At 34.3% G+C, this 21,197-nt stretch overlaps 1 protein-coding gene across 2 annotated transcripts in view; it reads right to left on the bottom strand.

Annotated features, from left to right (window-relative positions):
* Positions 1-235: 235 nt before the first annotated feature.
* LOC126753199 (uncharacterized) overlaps positions 236-21,197 on the bottom strand; it is a 52,442-nt gene continuing 31,480 nt past the window's right edge. For both annotated transcript variants that reach the window (XM_050464445.1, XM_050464444.1), the window contains exons 3-14: positions 5,849-6,402; positions 5,433-5,781; positions 5,259-5,373; positions 4,927-5,198; positions 4,560-4,835; positions 4,273-4,490; positions 2,829-4,207; positions 2,615-2,768; positions 2,287-2,548; positions 2,069-2,215; positions 1,117-1,270; positions 236-1,054 (exon numbers count right to left, since the gene is read on the bottom strand). In XM_050464445.1, coding sequence (XP_050320402.1) covers positions 818-1,054; positions 1,117-1,270; positions 2,069-2,215; positions 2,287-2,548; positions 2,615-2,768; positions 2,829-4,207; positions 4,273-4,490; positions 4,560-4,835; positions 4,927-5,198; positions 5,259-5,373; positions 5,433-5,781; positions 5,849-6,402 — 4,117 coding nt within the window. In that variant the 3' untranslated portion in view covers positions 236-817. The remainder of the gene's footprint in view (positions 1,055-1,116; positions 1,271-2,068; positions 2,216-2,286; positions 2,549-2,614; positions 2,769-2,828; positions 4,208-4,272; positions 4,491-4,559; positions 4,836-4,926; positions 5,199-5,258; positions 5,374-5,432; positions 5,782-5,848; positions 6,403-21,197) is intronic.

Below are 21,197 nucleotides of genomic sequence, written 5' to 3'. Positions count from 1 at the left end.
TAAAAAATTGAACTAATAGCTAATAGAGAGGAAAAAAGTTTGAAAAGGAAATTTGCGCTAAGAGATAGGAAGAGCGCGAAAGAGAGCACGATAGCGGGAGAGAGATAGGGAGACATAAGCACATAACTATTGCTATGTGTGTCTGTCTCGTAGCATATTTTTAGGCAGTTAGGTTTTTATATAAATGAAATGATAGGAAATCATAACGTGGAAGACATAATAAAAGCAGTGTGTGTGGAGAATACATAATAATTGATTATTCGCTTACTTATGTATTACATTATTAAAAGCTAGAAGTACTTAAGTCTTTGAGGTTTCTACTTCCATTTTACTTAACTTACATACATACATTTAAAATCATTTTTGTTAGATAGTTCACTATGCTGCCGATATTTGTAGGGCGCATAGGCATCTATATGCATATGTATATTTACACACTACCGTGCATACAAATAGTAGACGTACGCCTGCAGACAGTCACTTGTAAGGCAACTAAGTATCTGTGTGTAGTGGTAGTACGTGCTCTTTAAGATTATTTACAATTAATTTTAAATAGTTATTGGCTGTTGGCTATGCGCTCTCACGCTAAGCGCAACGCTCGTGTGTGTGTGTACTATACTTGTTGCACACACTTTTTTGTTGCTATATTCCCCTTTTGCTGTTAACTTCACAATAACTTATTGTTAATTAAATAGCTGTGCCTTTTGTTGCGCTTCTCCAGCAACATTGTCACTCATTTGTTTCCTTCAATTGCTACTTTTTCCCGTTTATACATTAATTAAATTTTAATTTATGTTTCATAGACTAACGGGCTGATCTACAAGGACGCAATGAATGGCGTTAGATCGGGGAATTTGAAAATGTTCTGTGGGCGTGAGCGCTGTACGCGCACTGGTGCCTGCACGGATGCTTGGCGCGCCTGCGCAAAGTTGCCATTGCCATTTAAGTAGATGCCACACTGGGAGTTGCACACTTCGTCGCGTAGAATAGCTTCTTTGGGCCATTGGCGTATCAGTTGGCCGCAGTCGGTGATGCGCAGCGAGGCACATTGTGGCTGTAAGTTGAGGGAGAAGCAATAAGTTTCAGTTGAAAATGTCTAAGATTTTGAATATTTACCCCTTCGCTGGAGCACACACAGCTAGTGCAAGGTGAGGGGAATGCAGATTCACCAACACGCACATGTCTGTTGCCAATCTGGCAACCTTGTACATTTTCACGCCATTGACTCAAATCGATTTGGGGCATGGAAGAGCAGGGCACACGTGGATTGCTGCAAAAAAAAATTAAAATATCGTCATTATATATACATACATACACACTATATAATACAAAAAAAAATATCGAATTAATAGAAACAAATTGTTCAGCAAACAATTAGTATCAATGTAAAACTACGAAGGTACTCTTACATAACAGTGTAAACAAATGTTGGCTATCATTATTCCTGGCAACAGAAAATGTTGCTTGACTTTTGTATATATCTAAATGTGTACCGATCAAGCAAATTTCATATTATAATATATCATATAATAATTTCTATTCTTAGTGTTTTATGGCCTTTTTAATGCTAAAATCAAAAAAAAAAAAACAAAATGTTGCGCAACAATGTTGTTGAATATAATTCTTGTTTTCTTATTATGGAATAGAATGAAATAAAAAATATGAAATCTGCAACATGGTTAGTATAATTGTTACTATAACAATGTTGCTAGCAACATGCATCTAAACATTTTAGTGCAATTTTTATATTTTAGAATGATATTAGCAACCTGCATATAGAACTTTTGATTCGTATATGTTCACAAACATTGTTAGCAACATGAATCTAAACATTTTAGTAAAACTGTATATGTATAACAATGTTGCTAGCAGAATAAATCTAAACATTTTAGCAATATTGTATATGACAGTGTTGCTAGCAACATGCATCTAAACATTTTAGTGAAATTGTATATACCAATGTTGCTAGCAGAATGATTCTAAACAGAATAGAATTTTTGGATATTAACAGAACTACTCTCATATGTTAGTTTCTACAAACAACTTTCCAGCTCATTTTTATACTCACAGGAAATTGCTAGGCAGATCAAAAGCAGCACGTTGCATATCACCAGGAATCTCCAAGTTCTCGCAAATCAGCTTAGACAATGTGACCTTGCGAATCTCAGCCAGTTGTGGCTCAGTGAAGCGGACCTCGGAATTGGCATTCTCATACCTGTAACAAACAAGGTTGGCAATAATAACAAAAAATTTAACTAAACACAATCCAAAAGATGAAAGACTCACCAGAAACGATCACATTTACGCAGCTGACGGAATTGTATGCCAATAATGCAAGCCAATGTTGGACCGACCAAACCGCCTTGCAATGGACGTTCAGTCATAGCGCCAGGGAATAGATCGATATCGTCAACGGAAGCGTAGATTTTCTTGAAGCGATTGATGACTTCATTGGGCATTTCGCGACTGAGATCGCTCCAGGTGGATGCACGTTTCAAATTGCAGAGAGCGCGGTAGTTGTTGTAACCGGGTATGCCGTGATCGCGAGCTGAGCAGATGAAAGAAGGTTTTTTTTATTAATAATTAACCAAAAAACTGAGTTAACGATTCTTACCTCTTTGAATGTTGAGCGCGATAAGATCAATACCGGAGAAGGGAATCTTGCGATCTTCGAACAAATGATTAGTTACTTCACCGGTGATGAACTGATCCAATGTTTCCATGGGTGTGGCGACTAAACCACGTGAAATCTCGTCAACGATGCCGGGCTATTAATAAATATGAACAATAATTAATTTTTACTTTACAGTCGTTCCTAGTATCCCTACCTGTAGTATAGCATCCATACGGAAGAAACCATCTCGCAACAGCAAAGGTGGGTCGACGGGTTGGTGGTTCACACTCAAGCGTGGAATATGTGGACGCAACAGTGAGTGTCCAATACGGAAAGCGGCCGTAGCAAACTCATTGAAAATTATGGGACTGCATGAAGGATTGTAGTCCTTGTAGTAACCTTGGGGCAACAATTTCAGACCATATAAATTCACAGCATTCCAACTGAGCACACGTGGTAAGAACTCATTGAAGACCATATGTTGCCATTCGGCGGTGAGTATGCGACGCGCATGGTGGAACAATTGATCGCTGTTCCAGTGTGGATTAACACCACGCAGACCCTCGACAATGCGATTGTGCTCACGTAAGAATATGGTGTGAATGGCAGTGAGACCTGGCTGCTCAGAGGCGCGATCATCGCCAGCAATGTAGCAGAGATTATTGCGCGATTTACATTCGGGATGAGAGTTCGATTGTGGCAGCAATTCTTTACCGAAGGAGCGTATTGTCGAGTTCATGCGACCAGCGAAGCCACGTAATTTATTCACCACGCAGTGATTTTCACCATAAACCATGGATGCATCCAAGAAATGAGTATTCTGATTGATTTGTTCACGTGGGCCCAACGCCAACTGGCCAGGCAGCGATCTCATCGAAGGGAAGCAGAAACGTTCACCGCTCGTCACATTCACTTCGGGGAAGAAGTAGTCGCCGGGCGGCACGGGGAAAGGATTACATTCGGGATGCACAGTTTGTGGCGAATTGCAACGACGACAGCTAGGAATGGACTCATGGAAACCTTTATGGATTGGTGTCATCGTCAGATCGTGATCAAGGAACTGTGCAAACTGCATAACCATCAACGAGTAGCGGGTATGCAAGTTGGATATATCCGGGTGAATAACAGTCGAAATGGTACGCGGATTTGGCAATGGACTGCCGTTGACGGAAAGTAGACGCACCTTTGAGACACCGTCATCATATTGTGATGGCAGAAGACGTGAGAATGTGGTCAACGACTTGCCCCAGTTGGGATTACGCAAGTTATTACAGTAACCGGTGACGGTACGGAAGGGCGACGAGGTATCACAAGCAATTGGTGGATCATCGCATTCGGTATTGACCTGCTGTGTGGAACCTCCAAGTATGGCATTTATATCGATAGTTTGTAGAGTCTCTGAAAGCTCATTGCGATTGAAATTGCTGTCGAACGTTTGACGCTTTCTCCGATTAATGGAGTTCAAGCTGTTTAGAATCTCGTTGGAAGTTAACTCAAATATGAGCGATGAGTTGGCCAAGGTGAGCGCATTGCGATTGGCCTTGCTGAAAGAGGCAGCCACACCGTCCGAAGATTTGGCACTGATGCCACCCTCTGTAAAGAGCAAAGTATCATATTAGATGCATAAGATATTTATGGGGCAATTTGAGGTTACTCACGTGACAACCAAGATTCATATTCAAAACGTTTGCGTTCCTCTAATTCCAACTTTGCACGTTCCACGGCAGCCTCCAGCAACTCAATATTGATTTCGCTTACAGCCTCCTGGACTTCAGGTTCCATTTCCACGTGTTCATGTAGTTCTTCCTCTTCTTGCTTGGATTGCCATGGACGCAAGTCTAATGACGAGATTTGTTCGCAATCGAGCACGGAGTTCCTGTAGAAGGCGATAAGTGAATTTTATGTTTATAAAACGGACGATTTCGGTAAAGCTCGTGATACTTACAAAAAGTTATCCTCGCGGAAGAATGCCTTCGACTGCACTTTCTCGACCTGATTGGAATCGCAAAGTAGACCGGCTAGTGTAGTGCGACGTATTCCCTGCAGCTGTTCCAAAGTGAAAGATGATGGAGGAATATCGTTCTCATACCAGAAACGGTCGGACTTCTTGAGCAATTCAAATTGACGTGTAAGCAGACAAGTGATGGTGGGGCCAAAGAGCGCGCCAACAGCGGGATCTTCAAGCAGGGCGCCTACCAATAAGTCAACATCATCGGCATTTCTAAAGTAGTGAGGGATAAAAGAGTTTCAAAGGTGTGATTGTAGTAATATCACAATAAGAAAGGGCTGGGTTTTAAATTTCTGCTACTCACTGGTAAATATCCCGCAAACTAGTAATGTGTTCTTCGGGTATATTGGAGATCTTGGCCAAAGACTCAAAGGTGATATTAGCAGAGTCTGCGCCGGAGTACTGCTCCTGGCATAAGTCCAAAGCGTTGCGGTAAGAGGGTATACCATGATCGCGACCACGATGTATGGCCAGAGCCAATTCAGTCCAACCGTCGGCGTTCTTAATGACAGGAATGAGTGACTTCTGAAGCGCAGCGACCGAGAGCAGCTGCGTTGCCGACATGGAGTGCGAGATCTGTGCACACATAAAGGATATTTAAAGAAAGTAAATGATGACGAAATGCAGCATACTAACCATCTCTGGTGGATACATGGTGAGAAATGAGGGGAATGCGCCAATGGCGACCTCATTAAAAACGCCAGCACGATTGGTACTTGAGTAGTTCGATGAGTGCTTTTCGGCAGTGAGTCTGCATGGAGAGTGAGAGACATAAGTAATTCTTAAAGAGAGAAATATATATAGACTCACTTCAACCCCTCCTTGGCGGTTGTTTCCTGACCCAACACTATGGGCAAGAATTCGCTGTAGGTGATGTGCTGAATTTGTGCGGTAACGATACGACGCGCCTCAAAGAATACATCCTCCTCGGACCAGTCGGGGTTCAAATGCGCCAACTGCTCACCGATATTATTGTGCTCTTGCAAGAGCGCACGATGCAGCGCACCCGAAGCGCTGTTCAACTGACAGTACTTGCATGACTCCACCTTAACACCGCCGCTGATGTATGTACGAAGATCCTGCATATCCTTCAAAGTGGCGCCATACAAACCCGAACCATCGATGTAGGACGAGGCGACATTCATTTGCTCGCGTTGGCCTGGAGAACAAAACAAAAAACACACAATTTAATAACAAATTTTTAAAAACAAGCTTAAACAGCTTACGCTTATTGCATGTATCTGGATCATAACCGGGCGCTGAGCGTTTGTATTCCTTGCAATTGGCGCCACGTCGCACGTAACACTGTTGCAGCTCTTCGACATTCTTCACATTCACATTCTCATTGCAGCACTTCGGACTGGTCGTCAACTGGCTGACTTCGTACATGTCGTTGGCGAGCAGTTGTCCCCAAGCGGGCAACATGGCGGTGATATGTGGATGCCGCAGCTCGGCGTCGACATGATTTTGCAGCTGCTCGATAACCGTATCAGCATCGGGTAGCGCATGTGTGCCATGCGAGGTGCGCGGTTGGCTAATGCCGTCGGCGTAGTCGGGTGCCATGAGACGCAGCAAGATATCGCCGCGTGCGCCCCATTTGCGATGAGAGACATTGTTGCATTCGCCGGTGGGTTGGCGATATTTGCTCGGTGGGCAGACTTCGGTGTCTGTTAGATTGCAGGGCTGCAATGAGCGGGCGCGTTCCAAGCGCAGTGCGGCCTCAGCGTTTGCCTGCAAATCGTCGGGGACGCGCAGTGCTATTGTCACCACAAAAAGGCAACTGGAAAGAGGAGGGAGAACAGCAGAGATTAGTAATATTACTAATTTTAGCTCAAAAGTTATATAGAGTTTATGGAAATTATGCTAGAGTCGCTTAACCAGACAGTTTTTGGTGGTTAAATGAAAAGGGTTCTTGCTGTCTTCAATTATTTTTGCGTTGAGTTGAGTTCTTGTTCTTGAATAAAGAATCGTGCTGGTCAAAGAAGTAGTCAAAGGGTATTTGTGGGATATTAAATTAATCATTAAGGACTGTTTACAAAGTCAAGTGCTTCACAGCTCATATGTTAGTGTTTATGAATACAGTTAATAATTAATTTTTCCAAAGCTAATTATATTTTTCAATTAGAAGTAATCTTCTTTACAATAATTCGCTGACATTTTCAGTTCACATAAATTCGCGCAATAAATCAACTGCAAGCGACAGCTTACTCATATATTTGCTATTGTTGTACTCAGCCTGCAAACTTTGTAGGCAACACTTTTTCACGTAGGCAGCAGAGCCAATATCCGGCTTCGCTACAAATTTTAGGCTAATTAGTGGAATGCCAAAAGGCAAAACGGGCGGGCTTCGACAGAATCGTGTGCAAACACTTTGCATTGTTTTTATTGCTGTTGCCTTATATTTAGCGTTTGATTGATTCTAAACTTTCGTGTTCGCAAATGCTAAACATTTTTAATATTTACGCCGGCGGCTGTGAACACAAACAATTTTTTGTTGTGTGATTTCAAACAACCTGTTAAACGTGCGGCCGATCATATAAAGCCGCAGTTGCACAAACAAACTCATTTTCTATATATATATATTCGCAAATACATACATATACATAAGTATATATATTTACACTTACATACGCATACATAAGTATCTTTATATTTATGAATTTCTAGCATTTCTGTAAATTTTGAACCCTCCCTTACCTCATCGCCTCGGCACAGCTACAATTATGGTGGAGCTTTTCGAAATCTTTGCTTATTTGCAGTTTGTTGCTGTGAAAGCAGATGAGCAATAATCGGTGCATTTAGTTGCTTTTGTATTCCTAGTTGCCTAATAAACACTCACATGCTAGAAATGTTAATATTTTCGTGCGACATAACTATATCTCTCAGCTAATAATGAATGAGTTTTCGTTGCCAGTGAGATAAAGTTAAACAGAAATTTCGACTAATAAATTTCATGTTTTGCTCTGCCGTAGAATTTGTGGGAAATTCTGGAATTCATCATAAAATTTAGATCCGGTAAAGCCGCCGTGACAGGTGGGTAGGTTCAATAATTTTTAATCGGATGCAAATTGCCAGCCTATAATGCATCCGAAGGCATTAATATTTAGTAAAAAATTTCAAATATTGCTGTTTTGATTGTTGGTTTTGTTGTAATAATTGTTTGATAGATGAGGAGGTGTGTACAATAAAATTGCATAACAAAGTTCTATTATGCCGATTTAATATGATAATGTTGCTTCAGGTATGCCCAGTTGAGGAACTTTTGATATGACAGTTGAATTTTAAAAAAGAGGTTTTCGATTTTGCAGTTCTCTGCTAATTTTTTCTAAAAATAGAATAGCAAAGCGAAAAGAAAAGTACACAGTCGATATTAATCGGCGAAAGTACAATCATCTCTTACTAAAGGGACGAGAGTAAGCTGGTTATATTTATTATGCCAACATCATTTGTTTATACCAGTTTTTTAAGTTTATACCAAAACTTGTTCGATTCACCATTTGACAAACTTTTGCTAAACAAAGAGATCGTATGATGTGTTCTCAGAGTAAGCTTTAGTGTTTTATGTTTGCTGAAAGACACTGTATATGAACTCATTAGTTAATAATTAATTGAAAATTTTATAGATTTTTCAAAATTTAATTTTTTTTTCATAAAAATAGTATGTCTGAGACTAAATTATGTTTGACAGTTTATTATTGCTATAATCACAAAAAAAAACATTACTACTCATAATAATTTTTATCCAGATCTAGAAAAAGCTGTAAGTTTTGCGTAATTTAGTTCAAGGAAAAGAAAGCTTGAAGCATAATTTTCCAGTTCAGATTTTTGAAGATACTCCAACATTATAATGAGTAGAACCATTAATTGATTTTAGAGTGATTTTAAAGTAACAAAAAACGGTTGATCTATTTTATATGATGACCAAAAAGTCTCTATAGGTCAATATTCTTCAAACTTAGATTATATGAAGGCTTGTATTTAATATAAAATATGACGTTTTGATTTTTTATGATAAGAAATTAAACAAAAAATATTAAAAAATATATGTTTTTATATATAATAAAAATAAAGATATTTAATAAATTAATTATTTTATAAAATTCTTTTTTTTTAATTTCTGAATCAAAAGTATATTTTCTATATAAGCAATTTAAAAAAATTTGGCAATTAAAAAAAAATTATAAAAAAATGTTATAAAATATTTTTTTTAATATTTAAAAAAATTTAAATTATAAAATTTACACTTTTAAAATTATATAAAAAATATTTTATAACTATAAAAAAAATTTCATATTTGTTTTCATTTTTATATAAAAATGCATTTGCTAAAAAACAATTATAAAAATTTTTAATAATTTTAAAATTTTTTAATATTTTTTTTATGAAAACTTTATAAAATATATATATTTTTTTTAATTTTGTACTAAAATTATATTCTTATATATAAATAGTATATAAGTGAAAAAATATTAAAAATAGTTTTTATATAAAATTTTATTAAATATTTATTAAACTTGTTTTATATAAAATGTAGTTATACTGTTGCCACCTGATGTCCAAAAACGGTTAGAAGTCCAACAAAACCTGCTCAAGTCCCTAGGCACCGACCAATATGTAAGTTATCTTAATAACATTGAGAGAGCGCGCTTTTCATATAACGGTGCATATTTGTGCTTAGAATGAATAAAATCTGGTGAAAACTCGCCCAAGGCTTCATATAACTAACAGTCCTTCCGCACCTGAAGGTATTTCCTTGTCTTTAATCCATGCAAGTTGCAAAATTATGAAATGTTCCCGTTTTAATAATTCTAAACATCATCTCATTATGTTGAATAATTTTATATTTCTGATGACACGCTTTCATTAATAATAAAAAAAAATCGATACTAAAAATGTTTTAGACTTTGTCTCGCTATATTTCCCTACTTGCCTCCCGCTTTTCCAGCAACTGATTGCAACGTTTAATGAGCTGTCAATGAGCAACCCGACAATTTGTCTGCCGAACATTTGCCTCCGCCGTTGCAAGCAACCGAAAAACAGCTACTTTGTTGGCAGTTTTAAATATATCATTGTAGATGCTTATATTTAATAGCAGACAGTTTGTAAATTATAGTGTGAGTTGGGCAATGCAATTAAAGAGTTTAACGGTATGAAAGCAAAAACAAAAAGCGAAACTAAAATACATATAATACTGATGTGCTAATATGTAGGTCTATATTGTACACCACTGTGTGTCGGACTATTAGCTTAAGCGTTGGCTGAAATTTAGGTTAATATGCCTAGCCATAAATACGCGCCACTTTGCAGCGATTTGCTAAATTTGTGCATAAAATGTTTTTGTATTTATGCAAGAGCTGTAATGTTGTGCGCTTTTTGAACCCGGTGAGAAAATTGTTATTGACTATAAATTTTTTTCATATTATTATATTGAGAAGTTAGTTAATATGCAGAAATATAAAATCATTATAGTTTTGGTTATATGTATTAGTTATTTGTATAAAAATTAACGTCAAAATGTGTAAGAAGTTTTTAGTTTAGTTTTTTATAGAAGTCTGGACGTTAATTACTCTGTAGGCTGTGTTTATATTTAGAGTTTTTTTCCAAAGCCTGTAATAATTTGCTTTAATTTCTGTATGAATAACTTCTAAATAATCATTCTACTATCCAGCTGCTTTTTTACGGACTCTTTAGGGGTCAGATAGCGTTTCTTCATCAGTGTAGTTCCTTTGTCTTTAATAAAATTTTTTTTTGAATAATTTTTCTCAGTGGTTAGTGTTCAGTGTAAATACATAGATCTGCATTTCTATACAAGTCTGCTGTTATTTATTATTTTTGTACAATTTTCTGCACATTTACATATTTATATGTATATACATATACAATAATATTATAATCAAGTGTCTGGTACTATTATATTGAAAGTGAAACCAAATCAAAATGGTAAACCATTAAAGAAATCCGTACACAACCATAACAGCCTAAAAACATAAGCCACAAGACTAGACTGCTCACATACAAAAAATAAAAATTATAATGAAAAATAAAATGATTGAACAACGAGTCAGCTGACGCTTGGTGCGAAATATTCATGCATAACTCAGCATAATTTTCACATTTATTTCCATTTTATTTAAAGTTTTATTTCACCTGTATTTATTTATTTTTTTTATTGTTTTCTTTTTTTATTTTTCATTGTGTTTTTTTTTTTGGCTGGTGACACTTTGCGCCACGAGCGCTACCACCTTATTTATAGTTTCTATAACTCGTGACAGTCCATAGCGGACCCAATATGGCTTGTCTACCGGCAGTGCTGCTCTTTGCATATTCATTGCAGTAATTTTTTAAGGTTTTCAAATGAAGTTTGCCGCCATTAAATTTTGAATATCAAAAATTGCTTGCGTAATCATTTGAGCGTCGGAACTAAATTTGGTAATGCAGGGTGGGTGAGTGTGAGTAGCGGAAGATCAGTGGGTGTTGGCTCGCGGATATATAAAGTTATGTATGGATGGGTGAGAAATTTGAGAAATATATGAAAATAAATATATTTTATTAAATTTCAATAAAGTACTTGTACTTCTGCATACCCAGAACTTAAGTTTTTTTCTTATACTTAATTTTTTCGAAGCTTTTTTTTTTGATTTTGATCCACTTTTGCTTCATAATAATAATATTTTTTGCTTAAATGTGAAAACTTTTCTTCAAAATTGTAATCAAAATAAATTTTTAAAGCTTTAAAATTGTAATAATGTTGATTAAAATTTCGAACGCTTGTCGAAAAATAAATTTCTAATACTATTTTCGTTAAAAAAATATATCTTAGCAGTTACTCGAAGTATTTTTCTGCAAAAATTTGTTCTTGGTAGATGTAGGAAATAAATATTTTTAGGCATTTGGTGGCATCTGCTATTAATTTTAAAGTCTCTTTAATGCTTTATTCGTGTCAAAAGCTAAGTTCTAGGTTAATTATATGCCTTAGCTTTTAAATGTTCTTATGATTTTTGTCCCTAAAAGCCTTGTGAACAAATTGGTCACTTCCAACGTACAACTGTTCAATAACTACATATCTTTGAGCTCTAATAACCAGTCAGCCTACCAGTTATTTTGCCTACTTATTCAAGGTCTTCAACAAGCGGAAGTACCCCAAGCAAATCTATTATTTTACAATAAACAAACGCTTTTAACGGCAGCCCTCAGCAACCCAAACAGCAAATTGTCAGCTGTCAGTGCAGATAAAGTTGTCGAAAAGCCGTACTTAAGTCAAAGTGTAGCCAACCACGCTTCCGGTACTCTGTTCTTTGTAAACGTGATTTTGAATATGTGCTTAAGCCTGATTGAAGACAATGGTTTTTACCAGTCATAATTGACAGATTGGCATGGTTTGTGATGAAATCAGATTTTTTGTTTTTTCTTTGTTTCGTGATGAGCCGAAGTTAATGGTTGTTGCCAAAGACGCTTAAGAACAAAATTTGTTTGCGTATGTTTTATTTTCTATGACGAGGTTTAGAAGAATGGTAAATGTTACAAGCGTAAACGTAAAAAGGAAAAGTAAAGAAAAAACTATTTAGTTTTCACGTTGAAAACGTTCTGAGCGCTATTTTTATTTTTGTTTCTGTAACCTTGTTTACTTTGACAGTTTGAATGGTAACAAGTAAAGAGGGGATATGTGTTTAACTGATCATTTAATACTCTTGCAACTTGCAGCAATCAAAGGCAGAAAAATACCTTAAAAATACCCGATATCTATATCGGTTAGTTTTAGGTGATACGTGCAACCCTTAAGTTGTAAAAAATCTATTACTCTCTGTAGCAACATGTTGCAAGAGTATAAAAAAAAGCAAATTCACTTTCGTGCTGTCAAGTATTCATAGCAAGGGACAAATGCTTTCTATGTATTATTCCAGGGCGTTCGTGTATGCCCAGGTTCGTTACTTATGTCTTTTGTTAGAGCAGAAGGTTTTGTTAAGCTTACAGTTTTTTATTTATATATGTATAGTATAGTACATGTATACCCATTTTTTAATTTACTTAATTATTATTTTTGTTTTATTTATTTTTATTTAACTGTATCTATTTTTTTGTTGTTTTTCCCATTTTCATTATAAGCAATTTTTCGTTGTATTTTCTCCATTATTTTATTCATTTCCAGCATTGCCTATAAATATGAAGTGTTTTGTTTGCTATTTGCCCTCTTTTTTGTCGACTATTATTTACATTGAATTGGAGTCTGCGTTCATTATACAATAATTCTTCATCACGTTTCGTTTGTTCGCCACACGTTCAACGTAAATTATTACGCATGACTTTTCATGTCTACTGATGAATATGTATGAAGGTATGTGTATTTAACTAGCTACTAACTTAACTAGGCATCGATGTAATTAAAGCTATCTTCATTTCGGCTTAATGCGGTTTCATATGCGCTTGTGTGTGTGCCTCGGCTAGGGCATGCCGCCGATTTGGCGCACATTTCGTGACTCATTAACACGTCGCGCGGTTTTGTTAATAATTGGCAATTGGGTATTTTTGAACGAAATATTTCTTTGCACAACAAAAGATGAGTACGTATTATATTATTTTTTTGCTGCCTGGTGTGATTCAAACTTATATAAGTGAGAAATATTATTTGCGCTTTGGTTTAATTGTAGCGAAGCGAATGCTTTTGATGGCGTGGTATATTGGAATGTGATAACGCTCTTTGTTGTAGCAAAGCATTTTTCTGCAATTTGTTATGTCTCAAGTGATTTTAAGTGGAATGGTAGCATACTGGGGTTGAAAGTGTAGCAAGAAGGGTATGGAAAGATATATTTAGGTTTAGTGAGTGTCTGAGTTGGGTATTTTATGGAAGTTAAATTATTATAATCAGAAAATGTACATTATTTAATTTATTGTTGGCAGTTCTTGATTTTTCGTGGTGTAAAATATTACTCCATTCTGCTTTATATTTAAAATAAATAGGGGTTTTGATCATTTAAATATTATTCTGATGAGGAAAATTTAGAATTTTTTTTAACTTTTTGGCAAGTATATGAATATAACTAAAGATATTTGGTTTCCACATATTTTGAAGATATAAAAAAAGTTGAAAATTAATTAATGTTTTAAAAAAACTATTTGTACCCTTAGGATATTTCCAAAAATTGAATATGAATTGTATGAAGAAATATTTATGAAGCTTTTGAAATCTAGTTATTGTTGCTGGAAGTTAAATATTACTGCAGAAAAATATAAATTTTTCGTATTTTATTTAAGTGTTTTTTAATAGTTTTTTGAAATTTTGATTAATACTTTTAGTTTGAGAAATACAATTTATTTTTTATATAAAACCTTTATTTTTTATTTTCATTTATTTTTATTTAAAATATTTGCCAGACATTTTTTTAATATTGATCATTATTTTAAATTTGAAAATCATCGTTTTTTATGTAAAACTTAAACCTTCAAGCTTTTTATATATTTTTTAAATTATTTAGCGAAATCTTCCCAAGTTTTTTCAAATATTGATGAATATTTCCAAAATAAAAATAATTTTTTTTTTATACGAATTAATCAAATATTTTTATTATTAAAAATTTGTTTACAATTCCGTCAAATTTTTACGGAAATTCAACTTATTTTTTTTTATTTTTTTACTTCAAATCAACATTGTATTTCAACCCACTGTTTACATAAGAAAGCGATATTTATATAACCGCATACAAGTTCATAGCTCTTTGATTGCCAGTGATTGATTGCAATCCAATCTGCGCACAAAAGCATTCAACGGAGTCTGCAGTGACTTGCGCATTTCTCGGCGATCAATGTTAAAACACACCAATACACATACGCACAGCGTAAACCAGAGTTATGTACCACATAATAAAAGTTAGTAATCATATTTCATTTCAATGGTTACCCTCCTGTGCATGACATCCAGTAAAAATGGTGGTGTGAATTTCACTTTCAAAACCCAATAACCAACAAAAACAAAAGCGTCAAAACTATTTATTCAACTGTTAATTTCCTATTCATTTCAGTGTTGATAATGTAGAAGAAACTGCATGCCACAAAGGTTGTGTAGGGGAGTGTGAAACTATGGCGGAAGTAGTAATCAGATCTCAGTAACTTTTATATAGAAGCATGTGTGTTTAATTGTGAAAATTGTAGATTTTGATATGTCTATATAAAAATTTAGAAGTTGGCGTGCTATGATTCTGTGAGTTCAAATTATAAAAGTTGAAAATACCTTAAGTTGGAATGTGTTTTGATAATCCGCTGGCTTGTATTCAAAATATGAAGAAAATTTGTAATTTTTATTTAATTTATTTTTATTTTTTAAATTTAAAATGAAAATATTAAAATATTTTCAGCATTTTCACATATTTATTTACTGCTCTTCATTTTGCTTAATTTGCGCTCTGCAATTTTACTCACTTCTTCACTCTCACTGCTCTTCGCACACTCATATATGTTCATAGCTTTTCTCATATTATTTATCTATTTTACTCCCTGGCTTTTCTACCACACAGTACCCCTCCAAGCGCCAGACATAATTACACTTTGGTATGCAATAGCAGCAGTTCATTGTTACAAGGCAGCAGTCATGTGTTTATTGTTGTTGTTGTTAGGTGTTAAGCCAGCTCAGTGGCTTTTTCGTTTTGTTTTGCTTTTCCGCTTTGTATTTTTTTCATGTCGCTTTTTGCAACTTGGCAGTCACATGATGCGAAATTGCAACAAACACGTTGAAAATTAAAAAAAAAAAACAACAAAAAAATTGCCCACAAAGTGTGTCATGCTGGCTGGTTATCTTCTCCACACATACACGCTTGTACACTAATACATTGTAGCGGAAAAGGCAGCAAAGAAAAGTGAAAAGTGTCTGGCAGTGCTTGGATATGAAACTGTAAAAATGTATGCGGCAGGGTTGCCAAGTAGAGAGAAAAGAGGAAACCGCTTCATACAGATTCAATATTTACAAATTTGTAATCTTATACATTATGAGGATTTTTTAACCACTTTGCTTGATTGTATATAAAAGACTTAAGAAGCGAACTTGGCGCTTCAGCATCTTTCGCAATATTTCAATATGCATATTCCATCTAATTTCTTAAATACATATATATTTTTTGTTACTTTTACTCTACTCCACATTTTTAGAACCACCAAAAAGAAAAATTAAAAAAAAAATCCTAACACTTTCGTTTTCTTTTCAAAACTCTATTAAAAGCTCTAGTAGCCACAACCTAACCGAGCCTCGCACTTATATAAACAAACAATAATTATTATAGCCATTCAGTCAAGCCGCCTGCCAAGCTATCAACCACTCAATCACCGCAGCTATAAACCTAGTTGGCGCATATGCAGAAGCCGCCTTGTGTCGCCATAGTCGATTCGTCAACAGCGCCACATCTTGATGCTATACATATATATCTATACATGTTTCATTGAACTGCCACCACGTCGTTGGGGGCGTTGTTCGGCGAAATGAATGCAAACCTTATTAAATAAAAGCAATAAATAGCTCAGTGTTACAGCCGGAGCTGTGCCAATTGGGTATGGAAGTCGTTGCCCGAGGCAATGCGTAGGTGCGTTTGGCAGCCAAGTGCTACTATGCTTAAGCCAATCAATTTTTATTATTATTGCGCATGGTGTGAACCACAAAATTGGTTTTGCGTGACATGTCATTTTTGCAATGAGTAATTTTTTATTATTTTTTCTTTGAGTTGTTTTTAAGTTGTAAGAAAAACGAATTTAATTTAGTTAAAAAAAAACAATTATTTTGAAAATTTTCAGCAGGGTCTATTGAAAAATAATGCATTATGTCGAAAATATCATATTGCATATTAAAATTTAATTCAAAATAATGTACAGTTGAACTTCCCTAACTCTCACTAATAATCATCATAATCCACAAAACAACTTCGAGTTAAAGAGACTTGCAGTTATGGAAGCAAATTCGTATGAAATTGAATTTCTATTGCCAATTCAAGAGTTCGAACTATGAAGAGTTTCGAGTTATACAAGTTCGAGTTATGGAAGTTCAGCTATATTTTGATATACATATTTCGTTGCAACCCCTCGACCAAGATAATTGCGAAAAATTGTAGTACGAAGTTTGTCGCTGAAGTCTTTTGAACAAAATGGTTTTACATAAATATTGGAATAAAATTTGTGAGCAGCATATGACATAAAGTGCGGCCAGCAAAAAAGTGTTGATAAAAGTATATTCTACGAACTAACGCGTCCCTTAAGATAACATCAAATTCACTTAGTATTTTGATGGCATCTAAACTTTTTCCTTATAAACCCACATTCCTAGCAAAATTATTGCATAATAAGGCGCACAGGGAAATATTATCGCTTTATACGTAATTTATTTTCACGCCACAGGGTTTGTTTTAATAAAAAAATACCGCTTTTTTAATATAAAGTCACGAGTACGGGTTATACTAATTATATTCCCACTTTTTTTGGTAAGCGCATCTCTCTTACTAATTATCAACAACTATTGTTTACAGTAGAAAAAACTGAATAAGTAAAACTTATCAAGCCGGAATAGCTGATATTAATAGCTGCTGAGAAGTTATTGCATAATTTTCTACATAAATTGCTGCAGTGTTAGCTAGAGCGGAGGGAAAAAGCTGAATTAAGAAATGTTAAGGAAAAAGTGCAAAAAAAATATATATATAGATATAAATATTTTTGGTTAAACATATCCTTGTGCTGCGACTTGCAAGCTTTTCGTGCTCTTAATTCTCTTCTGAAGGATTATTCTTAAAAAAATTCGCTTATCTAGTATAAAAGCTACTCCAACTACCTAAAAACTTCCTTCAAATGCTTTTCAGGAATTTTTCTTTTTTTTTTCTTTTTCTTTTTTTTTCTTTTTATTTGTATTTTTTTTCTTTTTCTCAATTTTTATTGTTTTTGTTTTCTTTCACTACACCTCCTAAGTTATTACTGCTGATATTTATCTTATAGCACTACAATCGCTCTTATATCAGTTGTTTTGTTGCGATTGTTTGCTGCTGCTGTTAACGACCTTCGCAACTGCTGCAATTGAACCGGATTTCAAAGCAGCAATTAAAAGTTTTATGTTCGCAAAACAAAAGCAATTGCAGCGACAACAAGACAAAGGAAATTGAAAACTACTTACTAATTTTTAATTTTATTTGAATTTTTATGGCATTTTTTATTTGTTAAGCGTTTTTGAATTGTCAAATTCGCTGTCGAAGCTGAGTTAAGAATGCAGTGGGGCGGCTTATATGAGTGGCAAACGAAATCAGAAGTGCAAAATGATTCATTCTCATTTTGTATTTTTGATCTCTTGTATATAAAACCACAAATATGAATCAAGTGCTGACTGTTTATAATAATAAAATTTAAAAGTAATCTACAACAAAATATGAAGTATATACTTGAGTGTTTTTGTAGCAATTACGACTGGTGTTTATTGTATTTTTTACTTATAACTCAATCATTTCAATTTGAATAAATAATAAATTTGCATTGTTTGTGCTTGAAATTTACGTTTTGTTTTCAAATTGAATCAAACTGGTCAGTAGAGAAATATTTGTACTATTTGGCGATAACGAGTTTGTGTCTTAAGTCTTTTGTTTAAATAATTATTACTTGTGGAAGTTTAAAAAAATATTTTTTATTTCATTTTAGATACTATGATATGTATAGAATATTTTCCCAAGGTTTCAAGACAATCGCTATAAAAGTACAGGAGATAGATCCTTTGGGAGAGTGGCAGTTAGGCTAGAACAGTTGACCACTTCAATTTTCGTTCGCGTTTTACTCGCGACGTCGCTTTAAAAATTGGTGTTCACTATTTTTTAGAAATTAGTGAAGTGATCTAATTAAAATTTTGCACAGTTGGTCTAAATAAGATGGCCTCGTAATGAATCGAAGTATTATTTTTCGATTACAACTAACATTTTCAAGGCATTTTGTAGTATAAATAAGACCTTAAATCATCCGGTTTTGTTGGCCACTTTGTGAAAAATTATTATTTTTTTTTTTAAATCCTTCGATTAATCACGACTTATATCTTCTTGATTTTAGATAAATTTTTCGTCTGCTATGCTGACCACCACAAGGAAACGTTTTTGGACGGTGCCTCCACAAACCAGCTACCATTTTCCGAATTTCAAAAAAAAAAATGAGAAATTCAAAAATTATTAATTAAATGTTGTTGTTTGATATGCTCAAAAGTCGATAAATTAATTCATTAATTAATTAGATTTAACAAATTATTTAATTAGATTTAATTAATTAATTAATTTATTTATTTTATGAAACAAGTGGTGAAAATAGGCATTTTTCGGCCGTCAAAACCCGTGTAAGCCTTTAAGCAGAATAAAAAAAATTTTTCAGACAAGTTTGTGCCTTAGGTCTTTTGACCGCATACGCTTAAGTACAAATTTTCAATATAAATTTGTTTATAAAGTCTTTAGAATATATTGTAAATCTTATATCGTTTTATGTTTGGAATGCACTTCCAAGCACTCTGAAATGCTTTTTCATGCCGATTTTTTTGAAAACTCTAACTGTATATAATCCCTTAAATGCCCATTATTCAAGACATTGTAAACTTATAGTCTTTTGAATGAGTTGTATAAATGCGAATTTTTCTAAGACATATGTGACCCCTAAATATAATCGCCCTCAAGAAAGTTTGTGGCGTCAGTCTTTCGTTTTTGTAGAGTAAATGTCAGTATTTTCGAAATAAATTTGTATCTTAAGCCTTTTGTTGCATTTTATAAAAAAACAATTCTAAAAAAAAAATATATTGATTTTCTATAAAAGATGCAAAGGAAAGTAAAATAAATATCTACCACAATGTGACTTAATTTAGATATATTAGAAAATAAAATAAAAAAGCCACAATGAACGTATGCATATTTTCTTTATTTGTCGCAATCGTTAAAGAACTATTAAAATATTTACATAAGTGCTCCACTGAAGCACAATTACTATTAGATCTAACTGCTACAATTCTTTGCTGCACCTTACGAACTTATATGCAATACTAAAACTCAACCATTTAGCGCTGCAAGTGCACATTTTTTGTGTATTTAGCACAGAAATCAAACGTCAATTTGAATGCATAAACATTTGCTGACGCTCAGTGACTCTGTTCGATCACCTTGGCTCACAAGCTGAGTGGTGTCAAAGCTATGCCAATGGGTGGAGGTCATTTGGTGGCAAAGGTTTGACACTAAATTTCGAAGCTGCAGTCAAATACGAATATAAAATTCTGTGGACGACTAATAGCTGACTAAAATTGACATACTTGAGCATACTAAAATTGACATGAATTGAAACTACGGATAATCTTCAGCTATTATTAAGCCAAGTAAGGGCAGCTCAATAAACTCACATAACGAATAGCGGTTTACAGTGCACAGTTTACAGTTTCACAGGCAAATTACATGCAGCCAACAGCTGCGGTTGGCGTAACCGCCACCATTGTTGTAAACATATAATAAAGTCAATGGTGTTGGCAGCTGAAGTGAGCTGCTCGCATCATAAGTTTTAATTAAATGTTATTCATAGCTTTTTTTCATTTTGTAAATAATACGCAAAGTATGCATTTTAAATTACGCTAACGCCTCCCTAATTAATTTAAAAAAAATTAAAATTAAATGCTCATTTATATATATAAATACATACATTTATAATATATATATATATAGATATAAAAGTCTATGCGCAGTTATCAACTCACTACTATTATAATAGTTTTCTTATTATTTTTTTATTTTATTTTTTTGTATTTTTTTTTGTTTTATTTCCTGCATAATTAGGACTGTAATTTATCTTATTTAGTAAAAACACTCGATTACTATGCATTGCCGTAAACACATGTGCCGGTTTGCCCGCCTGCTTGTAGTTGTTGTGAAGATGCTACACGTTTGTGTTGCACAATTCCAAGTATTTTTGCCACAATTATCATAGAGAATTATGCAAGCAGCCTGTCTGGCAGCATTTAGCACGTTAGACAAATGCAACCGCCAAAGCTAGTTTCGATTTCAATACTCAATTGTTTAATTACTCATACAGGGGATGGCTGCTATTTAAATGGAAATATGATAAGATAAGAATTAGCTAAGAATATTGCGATTGTATGCAAAATTATTGGTTAGAAAATTTTTAGTTTTCCAGGCATTTCTTGTAATTACTAGTTTATGCCAAGGCATATTATATAATTTTATGTATGAGATTCTCGGAAAAGTTGTGATGAATTGGTTTCAACACAGGAACTACTTGTATATACGGTAGCATGCGAACATTCAAAGACGAAATGTGGAAAAGCCAGTAAATTGGTTAAAGAAATGCTATTTATAAAGTGGGAATTACTAAATACTGTTTGGATTATTCACTGCCTTGAGTGTAAACCAAAGTACACTGGCTGTTAAAGGAGAAAATTATATTCCAATGATTTTGACCTCGTCTTTTTTATTGGCCTACTAAACTCAGCTATCAACTTCCAAGAGGAAGTACTAGGTATAGGGAAGACCTGTGAAGTTCTATAGAATAAATGCGGGAGAATATTGAATGAAAACATACACACGGACAACCACTAGCAGGTCA

This window comes from Bactrocera neohumeralis, chromosome 3, assembly GCF_024586455.1.
Source record: "Bactrocera neohumeralis isolate Rockhampton chromosome 3, APGP_CSIRO_Bneo_wtdbg2-racon-allhic-juicebox.fasta_v2, whole genome shotgun sequence".
NCBI classification, from domain to species: Eukaryota; Metazoa; Arthropoda; class Insecta; order Diptera; family Tephritidae; genus Bactrocera; species Bactrocera neohumeralis.
The sequence above is the reverse complement of the archived record's forward strand: the minus strand, read 5'-3'. Positions and strand labels throughout refer to the sequence as shown.